Below are 13,849 nucleotides of genomic sequence, written 5' to 3'. Positions count from 1 at the left end.
GCGCAAAGCCTCCTTGTCAGCGAATGACAACCTCCGCGGGCGCGACGCTATCGGTTGTTCGTGCTTCAACGCGATGGTCATCTCAAAATCGGGCGCGCCGCTCTCCGCCCGCAAGCAACCGAGGTAACATGCCTCGTACGCCTCGCTGATCTCTCTAACGCTCTTTTCGCCAATACCTTCGTCGATTCAGAGTTCGCCACACATATTGACCGAATCGTCACCACTCTCAATCGCCATAATTTTTCCAAAAATACTCGGCTCCTCGATCGCTACGATTTCTACTGTTTCTCCGAGCGTAACTCGTATCGACGGACACGTCAAAAAATCTCTTCCGAGAAGAACATTATACGTCATTGCGTCGTCCGGTACTGTGTAAAACTTTATTTTGATTTGGACGCCACAGGCTTTTACAATACTATAAAAAATACTATTTATGCGGAGTAAAGAGCCGTTAATACCGCGAAATTGATTTGCGCTCTGATCGACCAGTGAACACAATTTTTCTGGGACGCTACTACTTTTTATTAGGCTGACCGGTGATCCCGAATCAACCACCGCGCCGTCGGTATAATTAAAATCTGCGCCCTCATCCGCCGCTAAAATATCCACACTTACAATGTACGGTTCAGGAAGCGCGGCGGGCCGAACCGCGTCCGCCAACACGATCTCCGCCGATCCCGCCGTCGGACCCGCCACCGCCGGCCGTCCACGCCCAGGGCACCCCGTCGCCAAGTGTCCCGACGCCCCGCAAACATAACACGCGCGACCCGTCGGCGGCCGCCCGCAACGTGCCGCGATATGGCCTACCCCACCGCAGCGGAAACACCGCGTCCGCTCTAACCCCGGCAGCCCGGCTCCACCATCCGCAGCTGGCTTCACCCTGCCTCCCCGGCTCTCCGCCCGTCCCGGGCCCAACGCCGCTCCTAATCCCTCGCCGACAGCGGGTCTCGCTCCTCCGGGCGGCCCCATCATCCTGTCTCTGCGCTCGAACACGATGCTCTCGAAGGCCTCCAGCAGTTCCGCTCCCGACCGGTACTTCATCAGACGCGCCTGGTTCCGCAATTGCACGTTCGTAATGCCCTCAATCACGTGATCAAGAAGCTCGTCCTCAGCCACCGGGACACGATTAGCAAGAATCACCTTTTCGTGATAATAATTGCTAAATGGCTCGTCATCCCTCCACATGCGAGCCTCAAATTTTCTCCGGAGCGTGATCCTCGCCGGACGCAGGTCGAACATTCGCGCCATCTCTTCCAGCAGCTCCTCCATTCCCAATGCAAGGTGTTCGGTTTGGGAGTAGAACCAGGTCAATGCCCGTCCCTTCAAACGAGAGCCGATCAGGATCCTGGTAGCGCCTTCGTCAAGACGATAAATGTCCCTGAGAAGTCCGAGCTGACTCCTCCACCTCCAAAACGTGTTCTCACTTCCGTCGAATTCCGGCAACAACTCCTTGACACCCCTAAAACTTTCACCACCGGACGATCCCGCTGATGCCACCGAAGAGCCGCGAAGCAGCTCTCTCTCCCTTTGAAAAAATGATCTCCCTCTCTCCCACAAATCTCTCTCTCTCCGCAGAAGATTTAACTCGGCGCGTTCTAAATTTCCGAGGAGAGCGGACGAGGCGCCCTCGTGCCCTCGCACCGCCGCATCCCGTCTCGCCGCAGTCCTCTCCAACGCAATCTCCTCCGCAGCAGACTCCTCCAGAAGGTCGTCCCCCGCCCGGGTCTCTTCCATCTCACTCTCCATTTCCGGACGCGAGGCACTCGCTGAGCGCCGCCCCTCTGGTTGCTTGTTCAATTCGGCCCACACGCCCGGATCGCCGATCTTCTCGAACCTCTGGATCAACTCCGCCTTCGCTCCTCCCGACGGCAGCCCTTTCACCCGTAAAGCCGATTTCAATTCCACCACCGTGAAATTATTACCCGGCGTACTCATTATGCACTTTTCTCCCCTTTTTTTTCCCAAGTAATTGACACGTGAACTTCGAATCCCACTTCTGATAAACTGTTGGGCGAGAGATATTTGAATAAAGTACCCTTGATGCGTTGAGAACTGTTTATTACGCGGATTCAGTACGAGAAGAATCAATAATGAGAGTGTCTCTCGACCGGGCGGTCGTCTTATATACCGTCGTCAAAAATAACCGACGCTTCAAATCGCGCCAATCACGCGAGGACACAAATTCGACAAATTCTCAGACGACGAACGGATGAACATGTACGGAAGACATACAATACAAAAGAATGTAAATACCGAGACAATGCCTTATACTAATACATGCCTGCAATAACAAGACGGACGACGGATAACTAAATAAGTCGAGCCCAACAAATAAATGCCAACAATAGTAAATGACATACGAGTAAATTATAATAAAGATAACGTAACGGTGATGTTACTCTTAGATATAGAAAAAGCCTTTGTTAAAGTTTGGATGGATGGTTTGTTATATAAAATGTTGGAACAAAAATACCCGTTTCATATGATCAAGCTAATACATTCATATATAAACAATAGAACATTTCGAGTAACAATAAATAATAGTAAATCTAGAACGAAAATAATAAGGGCAGGTGTACCTCAAGGCTCAGTTCTCGGTCCGATATTATTTAATATATTTTTAAATGATATGCCACAGAATTTCCTAAAACCAATTTAGCAATGTTCGCTGATGACACGGCAATTTACGCACACTTTTTTAGCGCAGTAGTAGCGGCAAAACAAATACAAATACATATAAATATTTGTACGCGAGCCTTCGTATTGTTGCTTCCTCGCGACCGAACGAGAGATATTTATTTGTTAACTGCCGATTCGTTGAGAAAGGAGACTTAGCAACAGGATGATTAATTTGAGACTGAAAGGTTCGTTGTACACTTGGGTTCTTTATTTTAAGTTTCACTCGCACGACTGATCTCAGCGAGCTCTCCGGGCTTACTGGTCGCATAGGAGATCCCGCGACGATCACGGTCGCGGGATCACGCATCCTTTGGAATTTGGCGCGTGACACGCGCGTGTCGAATCGCTATTCGCGGTCGGATCGCCAATCGATACTCCCGATTTTAAAAATAAGGTGACACGCAGGACGGAACTTGAGTCCGCCTTATTTGGTGCGAAAACAAAATATGTTCTGACCTTCGAGATCGTTCCTAAATTCTCGAACATACCGCCCGCCTCGCAGACGAACGGATGCGAAAGAAGTGTGGCATGACCTACTACAATTTTCAAAATAATTACTAGAGTATAGAATTCCGAAACGAATCTCGAAAGTCGAAAACATCTTAACAATTGTGGAAGCGTAAATACTCGACCAAAAACAAAAAAAAAAAACAAAAAAAAAACAGTCTTGTAAGGCTGACAAGATTTATAACTCTGAGTGACAATTTGAATGCCCGAAAGTAAAGTTAATACTTGAATAATAGACACGCTCGCTTTGATCTCGGTCGAATAGCAAGGTTATAACGGGCTAAGAGCGTAAACAATTTCGAATAATGTGACCTTTGAGTAACGTGAGTCATTCAAAGAGTATAAGAATTTCTTAACTTTAAACTTAATCTAATTACAATTTGTTGATTGAACAATGGTTTTATCATTATTTTCACAAGTAACTGGAAGACGGCATAGTTGCGTGATTGGTCGCTTGAAAGAGGAATGTGCGGTGCGAACTGTCACGACTCGAACGAGTCCGTCGGATCCCGGATGGATCAGCGCGACTCGAGCGAGTTCCCACTTGCTCGGAGGGAGCAGGGAATTTTTCAGTAGTACAAGTTCTCCGACGCGAAAGTCTGAAGACTTATTCGTCCATTTACCTCGTTGTTGCAGCGAATGCAAATAATCAAGCGACCATGCACGCCACACTCGTTCGCTCATCGCGTTGACGAGTTGCCATCAAGACAATCGGTTTTCGTTTATCGCAAGTACAGACTCCTCCGGTACGGCGGTCATCGGTCGACCTATAAGAAAATGACCAGGAGTAAGCGCTAGCAAATCGCTTGGATCGTCGCTTAAGGTTGCAATGGGGCGCGAATTGAGACACGCCTCAATTCGGCAAAGCAGTGTTGAAAATTCGGCTTGAGATAAGGTATGCGAACCCACTGTCTTTTTCAAGTGAGTCTTGAAGCTCTTTACGCCGGCCTCCCACAATCCTCCGAAGTGAGGAGATGCGGACGGAATGAAGTGCCACTCCACTCTATCGTTAGCGAGGACGTCTCGCAATGAGGGATCGGAACTTACTGCGTCAAACGTGCTCTTTAGCTCCCGGTCCGCTCCGTGGAAATTTGTTCCGTTATCGCTATACAGTTTTTGAGGCAAGCCTCTTCGACTCGCGAATCTCCTAAAGGCCGCCAAAAAACCCGCCGCGGAATAGTCTTCGACTAATTCAATATGAATAGCTTTTGTAGCGAGACAAATAAACAAAGCAATATAATGTTTTCGAGTCTTCTGTCCGCGACTGACGAACGGGGTAAGGAAAAACGGACCAGCGTAATCGACTCCCGTATGAGTAAACGGGGACGATGGATTAACTCGGGGAGAAGGGAGATCTCCCATGAGTTGGCTGGCTTGTTGCTTCGCGTAACGAGCGCAAACTATGCATTGCCGAATGCGAAATTTTACCGTACTTCGACCGCCGAGTAGCCAATAGTTTTGACGGAGCGTTCGGAGGACAAGTTGAACTCCGCCGTGGAGCGAGATCCGATGCGCATGATCGATTAACAGCTCGGCTATTCTGCCCCGGGGAATGATAATCGGATGTCGTTCCTTGTAGGAGAGAGCGGAATTTCGTAATCGCCCGCCGAGACGAAGTAAAGAATCCTTTCCGACGAAAGGATTTAGCGATTTCAACGAGCTTTTGTGAGGGAGCGTTTCGTCTTTCCGTAAGGTCTTGAACTCGAGTTCGAACGATCTTTTCTGCGCATAAGCGAGCCAGAAAGTCTCTGCTCGACGGAGCTCGTCTACTCCAAGATACAATACAGTGGTATCTTCACTGTTCGTTTTATTACGAGAACAAAGGAAAAATCGGTAGATGTAAGCTGTCACTCGGACAAGTCTAGTCCAACAGCCAAATCGATGGGGAAGGTCCCATTCCGGAGTGCCCTCTACATGCAGAACCGCGGATTTTCGACTTTCGGCATGTACTTGTTTCACTAGCTCTTCAGAGAGTGAAGTAGCGACGTTATGTGGAGGCCAAGAGGTAGAAGGCTGTTGAAGCCAAGGCGGGCCCGCCCACCATAACGAATGCTCAACTATGTCGGACGCATTGAATCCTCTGGACGCACAGTCCGCGGGATTTTCTTTGGACGGCACGTGACTCCACTTAGCAGATGGCAGGTTGCACTGTACTTCCGATACCCTATTGGCCACGTACGTGGTCCATTTCGATGGGTGTTGACGCAGCCACGCCAGCGTAATAGTGGAGTCCGTCCAACAATGAATCGAAGTATTTGAGAAGTTTAATGAATTTATCAACCACTTCACTAATCGACTTAATAAAACTACCGCATTGAGTTCGAGTCGAGGAATGCTAAGTGTCTTAAGGATGCGACCTTTGACTTTGCGGCGATTAAATTTACTCGATACTCAGAAAGGGAGTGAAACACGCGCATATACACAACGGCGGCGTAAGCGCGATTCGAGGCGTCCGCGAATCCGTGAAGTTCTAACGTAAGATTATCCGGGCTTTGACCGGTCCATCGAGGAATACGTATCGACTCCAAACTTGAAAGGTCGGAGGCGAAAGCAGTCCATCGTTGACTCAACTCGTTTGGAAGTGGGGTGTCCCAATCGTAACGTAGTAGCCACAATTCTTGCAGAATTATCTTGGCAGTTATCACAACCGGGGCAGCCCATCCGAGAGGGTCGTATAGTTTAGCAATGCACGATAGTATAGAACGTTTTGTCAACACGATCGGAAGATCAAACTTCACTGTGAATTGAAATGAGTCTTCCGACGGAAGCCACGATAAACCAAGAATCCTTAACAATTCGTCCTTCAGTACAAGGTGATTAGTAACTTCCGACTGATCGTTTGTAACGTTATCAAGAAGTTCGTCACAATTGGAAGCCCATTTTCGTAGCAAAAAATCGCCGCGTTTCAAAAGTTCTACGAGTTGAGTGCGCGTATCGAGTAACGAGTCAAAGTTGTCGGCACCGAACAACGCGTCATCCACATAGATTGAGTCATTAATGATAGGAACCGCAGCAGGAAAGTCAGCACCTTCGTCAAGAGCTAATTGTCGAAGCACTCGCATAGACAGATACGGTGCTGAAGCTAAACCGTATGTAACGGTGAGCAGTCGAAAGTGGGTAATTGGCGCGTCAGCCGTAGGGCGCCAAAGTATCCTTTGAAAGTCGACGTCCTTCGAATGTACGCGTATCTGGCGAAACATTTTTGCGATGTCTGCCGTATAGACTAAGCGCCATTTACGCCAACGCGTTAATACAGCAGGAAGGTCCTGTTGTAGTTTCGGCCCGACAAGTAAATGGTCGTTGAGAGACGTCCCATTTCGAGTCTTACAAGACGCGTTAAAGACAATGCGAAGCTTCGTGGTGCAGCTCTCTTCCCGCATCACCGGATGATGGGGAATGTAAACTGGCAAGGTCTCCGTAATTTCAGCCTCGTCCACGCGTGTCATATGGCCGAGTGATTCGTATTCAGACAAGAAGTCGCGGTATTGCGAACTGAGATCGGAATCTTTATCTAGTCGAGTCTCCATGCGACGATACAACGCTTTCGCGATGGATAGAGATTCCCCGATATCGAACGGCGGATCTCTCTTGAAAGGCAATCTCACTACGTAGCGGCCATCAGAATCCCGGCTGTGGGTTTCAATGAAGTGAGATTCGCATTGCTCCTCCTCATTCGTGGGGGAGGCCGGCGCAGAGATCTCTTCATCCTCCTAAAATCTCTGGAGGAGAGAGTCTACCTGTTCAGCGAGAACGCAATTCAGAAAAGCAGCCTCACAGAGAGCTGATTCTTTCGATCCGGTCGGTCCGGAAATCACCCAGCCGAACGCGGTCAATTGAGCAGTGGGAGTTCCGGGCGGACCCTTTCTCAGGTCACGCATAAGTAACGAACCGTACACGTCCGCGCCGATTAACATATGGATCTGGTGTCTGCTTGACGGATCCGCTAACGAAAGGCCTTGCAGGTGAGGCCACGAATTGACCGGCTGAATACGCGTTGCGGCGTATGACGTAATGCGGTGGAAAACGTAAGCGGTAACGGGGAAGACCGGGTTTGACTTATCGCACGGTGTCAATTTTAACGAAACTCGCGATCGCGCCGAGCCGGTATATTTTTCGCCGAAGCCCTTGATTTGTAGATCGGTCCTCTGTCGTCTAGTGCGGATCGTTTGACATAACGTCTCGGAGATAAAACTAAAATTAGATCCTTGATCTAACAAGGCTCGAACCTTGAAGCATCTGCCTTCGGACGTATGGACGTTAACCCACGCGGTCGCTAGGAGGACCGCGGGCGTCGCGTTATTCGGAGGCCTAATTGATTGCACGCTGGCGACGGCAGCTTCGCCGACGACACTAATCTTGTTCGCACAGGGAGTCGCGTTAGCTTTTGATTTAGATGAATCGGAATTTTCACCGACATTTGACGTTTGAACATTCTCTTGATGCAACAGCGTGTTGTGAGAGCGTTTGCAGTGAGCGCATCGAATTTTACTCGGACACTGTCTCGTGAAATGTCCCGCTCGCAGACAATTAAAACAAACTTTATTTTGTCGCGCAATGATACTTCTCTGCGGTACGTCTTTCCCACGAAATTCCTCACACCTCGTGATAGCATGATTGCCCGAGCAACAAATGCATTTAACGACGGTAACGTTATGAACTGAAGAACGCTGTTTGTCATTCTTAGAACTTATAGTCTTTGAATAATCGGAGAAGTCAGACAGACCACGTATGCGGAGTGTGAGGAACTCGTGGATATCTTTGTACGCCGGAAGATCTCGACTCGATAAAACTTTCAGGTTCCATTCGCTCTTCGTTCTCGCACTGAATTTTTGTGATATGATATATATGAGAATATCATCCCACTCGCTCACCGGCCGATTTAAATTGGTAAGTGCCGCGAGCGACGCGGACACCGTGTCTCGCAATGTTCGTAGTTCCGCGACGTTTTCGGATTTCATTGTCGGAAGACACATGAAGGCGTGAATGTGAGTATGGATAAGAGTCAATTTATCGTCATACTCATCAATGATCAGTTGCCAAGCGGACTCGTAATTTGCGTCGGAAATTTTCAAGTTACTTATTATTAAAGCGGCGTCCCCGATGACGCTTGTCTTAAGATAATGAAACTTTTGGGTATTTGTAAGAGAATCATTATTCGCGACTAGAGACTCGAACGTGTTTTTGAAACTTTCCCATTCCGAAAAGTTGCCCGAAAATTTTGGCAGGGATATCCGCGGCAACTGAAAATTGTTATGGTAACTCTCGCGTACGGAGGAGTCGGTACTACGATCGAATGAAGAAGGCTGATTTGTAGTAAATCTACTTATCGTTTCTCTAAGAAGGTCTGCCGTGTCGTTGTAGTAGTCCTCGGCGACTATAAACTCCCCGTTCTGGAAGTAAGGTAGTGTCTTCTGTTCATCCGATGTCGCAGTCTGCAGCAGCCGGACTTGATGCTCTCGGCAGGAGGCCCAAATCATCTCCAAAGTAGCGAGGCGCCCCTGCGTCTTAGCCAATGTCACGTTGACTTTTGCCAATTTCTTAAAATTGACGAGGACTCTTTTCAACGAATCGATGTTCTCCGTTTGCGCGATGAGTAAATTTCTCAATTCACTCATGATCACAGTGCGGGTTTTTTTTTTTCAAATGACTCGGACACTCGCAATTTAAGCGAAGAGACGAACTTTATTTAGTTTGTGACAATATTCGCCACAGAACGAGCGAAACGCCAACCTGCTTCGCCGTCGTAACTTTACACGAGCACCATTATCTATGTAGAGTAGCCGAGACAATGCTAATTCCCCCTCACTGGAGTACCGGGCGCGTAACCACGGCGCCGTCGGACCGACGGAGCGCGACGTTCGAGTCAATGTTTTTGACGTGGACTGTATTTCGAAACACACGAAAATTTTCACCGAGATTGCACAATGTACTGCAGCATGACAATTTTGCCGACGGTAGTTTTCTCGCAGACGGCTGCCTGCCGAAGCGAGATAGAAATTGTCTCGGAATGAACCGCCCAATATATGCCGGGCGCGTGAGAGCGGCGCCGACGGCCAGCAGATCGTGATCGACCCTGTCGAAACACGACGACTAGATGGAGAACTCACGGGGTAGGTCGGGGAGCTCAGCGGCTTCGCCAGGCGACAACCCTTTCGCGAACGATCACTTCTCGAAGCGCGAACTTCTCCTTTAAAAAACGCGTTTCCAATCGCGACGCGTGAACACTGTTCGACGAAACGTAACTCGCGACGACCTCTTGTCGCTTCGCGAATTATATTAGAAGAGAACACGCGAGGATGCCGGGGAGCTTGGCAGCTTCGCCTGGCGGCAGCCCTTCCACGAACGATCACTTATCGGTACGTGGATGTCTCTATTAAACGAAAGAACTCCGTGACGCTATATTCCTGCGTCGACGGCAGTCTTCGCGGAAGACTAGTTTGTCTCGCAAAGCACAATGCACTTTTTCCTCACCCACTACGGGAGAGCAACACTCCACTAGAAACTCAAGCGGAGAGCGAGAAAGCCCAGAGAGTGAATCCGAGAGAGTTCGAATTCGAACCTGTCCCTTTTCTCACAATCTCGCGAAAAAATCCGGTTCGAAAGACCATTCAATTCTGTACGCGAGCCTTCGTATTGTTGCTTCCTCGCGACCGAACGAGAGATATTTATTTGTTAACTGCCGATTCGTTGAGAAAGGAGACTTAGCAACAGGATGATTAATTTGAGACTGAAAGGTTCGTTGTACACTTGGGTTCTTTATTTTAAGTTTCACTCGCACGACTGATCTCAGCGAGCTCTCCGGGCTTACTGGTCGCATAGGAGATCCCGCGACGATCACGGTCGCGGGATCACGCATCCTTTGGAATTTGGCGCGTGACACGCGCGTGTCGAATCGCTATTCGCGGTCGGATCGCCAATCGATACTCCCGATTTTAAAAATAAGGTGACACGCAGGACGGAACTTGAGTCCGCCTTATTTGGTGCGAAAACAAAATATGTTCTGACCTTCGAGATCGTTCCTAAATTCTCGAACAATATTCTTGAACATTATTACAAATTATGGAAAATATCACTCAATGCAGATAAAACAGAAGCAATTATTTTTACTAGAAAATACAAAAACACACGAATTTTTACACCGATTACACTGTATAAACAACCAATTCAAATTAAAAGTTCGGTAAAATATCTCGGCATGCACTTGGACAGTAGATTGACATATAAAGTTTACATAAGCAAATCAATTCAAAGAGCATATGGGACTATGAGACAATTATATTCACTTATGGCTAAAAACTCTAAATTAAGTATTACAAATAAAAGACTCATATATGTAGTAATCTTAAGACCGATATTGTTATATGCGGCTCCAGTCTGGTGCTCGGCAGCGCCCACAAATATTAAACTGTTACAATCATATCAAAATAAATGCCTGCGATTAATATTAAACAAAGACAGATATGAAAAAATCAAAAACTTACATGAACTTTCAAATATAAGCCTAATACAAAACCACATTGACGAAATCGGTTCAAGATTCTACACAGAACAAATAAATAATGGAATTGATTTGGTTAAGGAAACAATGTGTCTCGACAAAGCAACTAGACCAAAGAAATGGCTGTATAAATTAGCGTATGAAAAACTCAATGTACCTGACGCAGAATGTATTCATAGTTGACGTATTTTTATTATTTATTATTTATAGTATATTTATATATTGTTTAAGTAAAAGAAATAGGTTTGAGCAAATAAGCCAACAACAAAACGTAAGCAGGTTTTTAATAAAACGCATTTTCCTGTATAATCACCAAATTATTAAAAAAGAAAAACGAATATTGTAAATAACATTTAAGCGAAGGCGAACATATATTTGTAACATTTATAAGAAGCTGAAGGTTAAGCCATAAGGCAGGAATTTCAATTTATATTGTAACAAACATTTCAGCTAAATGATTTTCATTTATTGAATATGTAACTCAACCAAACTGAATAAAGCTCTATTAAAAGTAAGGCTAGGCACGGTACCGTCGAGATTGAAGATTGGAGGTTCGAGTCTCGAGGAGTGGCACTTTTTATTTTAAATAAAATTTTTTTTACCATAAAATGTAATTTTTACACAAAATAAATGTAAATAACACGATTTATTTACTTATAACACGTATATTACAAAAATGCATTTTTCTTTGCCTCAAAAAGCCGTGAAACGCCGTCTGTAGAATAGCTGTATGCGGTATGTGAACTTATATAATTATAAAAGTTATCCGATTTATATCGTGTTTGGTGTTGTTGAAATCGCAAAAATCTCATTAATCTATTAATATTATTTTCAAATCGATAAAATGCGAAATAAAGGTTATAGTTTTTGACTTATAAGATGTTTATATTTGTAAATTGCCATGGATGGGGAAGCCTATTGTTGGAGACTTCGAAACTTTCTTTGATGATAGGTCCTCTCGCTCGCTCTATACTCGCGGTCTCGCTTTCTCTCTCGCACACGACGAGTTGTGAGATGAGCTCGAAAAGATAAGCGGGCCCGAGCGACCGAGTATCGAGATCAAAGATAACGTTCCGAACTCTCGAACAATAGGCTTCCCCATCCACGGCAATTCACAAATATAAACATCTTATAAGTGAAAAACTAAAACCTTTATTTCGCATTTTATCTATTCGAAAATAATATTAATGGATTATTGAGATTTTTGCGATTTCAACGACACCAAACACACGACATAAATCGGATAATTTTTAATTAAACAGATAATCATACAAGTTCCTATCGCATACAGCTATTCTACAGACGGCTTTTCACGGCTTTTGAGGCAAAGAAAAATGCATTTTTGTAATATACGTGTTATAAATAAATAAATCGTGTTATTTACATTTATTTTGTGTAAAAATTACATTTTATGGTAAAAAAAATTTTATTTAAAATAAAAAAATATTAAAAAAAAGTCACACCTTGAGAATCAAACCTCTAATCTCGACGGTACGTGTCTAGCCCCTTAACGCTACGCCACACGCTCTTCGATATAACGCTCTATTCCATACGTATTTATACGGCATACTCAGTATTTTTAATTTTGATTTTTTCGCGTACACTTGAGAAATGCATTTTATCTCTTTATTCCACAATAATTAAAAGAAGTTGATTAAATTGACAAATATAGACGTACTAAAAAGAAAAAAAAAATTGGCCCTGCGAGGTCTCGAACTCATCTCCTTTAACAGCTACGTGTTACCGGCGCTCATTCGTGCACATAGCACGGAATCGAACCACGTACCGTGCACATAGCCTGTTACCTCCGTTCGCAATGCGCAAACGCGAATTAGCGAAAGCACCAATTACATTTCCAGTTTCAAACGGCGCGGTGAGCGTGACGTCACCGTGACGTCATCTACGTTTGCGCATTGCGAGCATAGGTTAAAAGCTATCTTTCTTTCTCGCACCCAACTTAGACACAGATTTTTACCATGGAGAACAATAGCAATTCCCCTTCCAGGTATATATATGTTCTAAGCAACTGGCACTATTGTAGGGAATATTCCCTAGATCGACATTAACATTGGCTATGCTGCGCACCACGATGCAAGAGCCAGTTTCAAGATTTCCACCGCCGTAATCATTTACCGTGTGTTCAAAAATAATTATATTTATTAAAAAATTCTTTAAAAACATTCAGAAAGGAAACTTAATGCATCATAGTATCAAAAATAAAGATAATAATTTGTCCAAATTGATACTGCCTTATAATATAATAGTATTTAACCGATTAACAATCTTTTATTAATACGTGAAAGGTTATTTTGACACATCCGTTATATGAGTAGATAAATAAAACGAAACTCTAATCAGATGTCTCTCATGTCGCTATAATCACCATTAGCGTCAAAGTTTCAATTTTTCCGTCACTCAGTAACAATGTACAAAGTGACCAAAAATTACACATTTAATTAAAATTAATATCAGCACCTAATATGTTCAGTTACTAATTTAAAAAATACCAAAATATTAAAATGTTATTGATAATCTCAAACAAGTATAGATTGATCAATACCCCATACTAAATCAAATATTACTTATATAGTATATTAAAAGTGTAGGATGTCAAATTAGGCGATCAATCATTGCGCATGCGGCATCGATTGGCCAATGATTAGCGCGATTAGCAAGCAAAAGAATTATCGTTCGGGGAAGAACGCGAGCGCGAGGTACGTGGGGAAGAGTCGCTTGTGAGATACCAAAGAGAAAGAAACGAAACAACAAGCGAGCGCGAGAGTTCTGTAAACGCAGAGTTTTATATCAATATATTTTGATTTCTTTTGGTTTTACGTGTATATTCTTATATTTTATTAAAGATCGAACAATTTCTAATTTAACCATTCTCGTCATTGCCTAAACCTAAATTAGTATAACATCTTACAACTTTGGGGGCTCGGTCCGGGATTTGGCAAGTGGCGGGAGGGTTCGAGGTCGAGAAGGTTCGATCTTCCCGGAAGTGAATACGTGGCAGGAGATAGTGAAAAGAAAAATGTCGGAAGAGTGTACTTTGACGGTAGCGGAATTAAAGGAGAGACTGAAGGCGCGTGGATTGCCGACGGCGGATGTCAAGACGGAGCTAATTTTGCGATTGCAAGCATCCGATCCGACGGGTTCCTGGAT

At 45.0% G+C, this 13,849-nt stretch overlaps 2 protein-coding genes across 2 annotated transcripts; both read right to left on the bottom strand.

The window, feature by feature from the left end:
- Positions 1 to 3,888: 3,888 nt before the first annotated feature.
- Positions 3,889 to 6,713, bottom strand: LOC114944008 (uncharacterized). Its single transcript, XM_029319707.1, has 2 exons — positions 5,608 to 6,713; positions 3,889 to 5,521 (listed from the first exon to the last, which is right to left on the bottom strand). Exons 1-2 carry the CDS (start codon positions 6,711 to 6,713, stop codon positions 3,889 to 3,891), a joined length of 2,739 nt encoding a protein of 912 aa, XP_029175540.1.
- A 183-nt stretch (positions 6,714 to 6,896) lies between these two features.
- On the bottom strand, positions 6,897 to 8,801 carry LOC114944006 (uncharacterized). The gene has a single exon (XM_029319706.1). The coding sequence runs from the start codon at positions 8,799 to 8,801 to the stop codon at positions 6,897 to 6,899; it is 1,905 nt and encodes a 634-aa protein (XP_029175539.1).
- Between the last annotated feature and the right edge of the window lie 5,048 nt (positions 8,802 to 13,849).

This window comes from Nylanderia fulva, unplaced genomic scaffold (assembly GCF_048542155.1).
Source record: "Nylanderia fulva isolate GAGA-0341 unplaced genomic scaffold, ASM4854215v1 Scaffold160, whole genome shotgun sequence".
In the NCBI taxonomy this organism is placed as follows: Eukaryota; Metazoa; Arthropoda; class Insecta; order Hymenoptera; family Formicidae; genus Nylanderia; species Nylanderia fulva.
The sequence above is the reverse complement of the archived record's forward strand: the minus strand, read 5'-3'. Positions and strand labels throughout refer to the sequence as shown.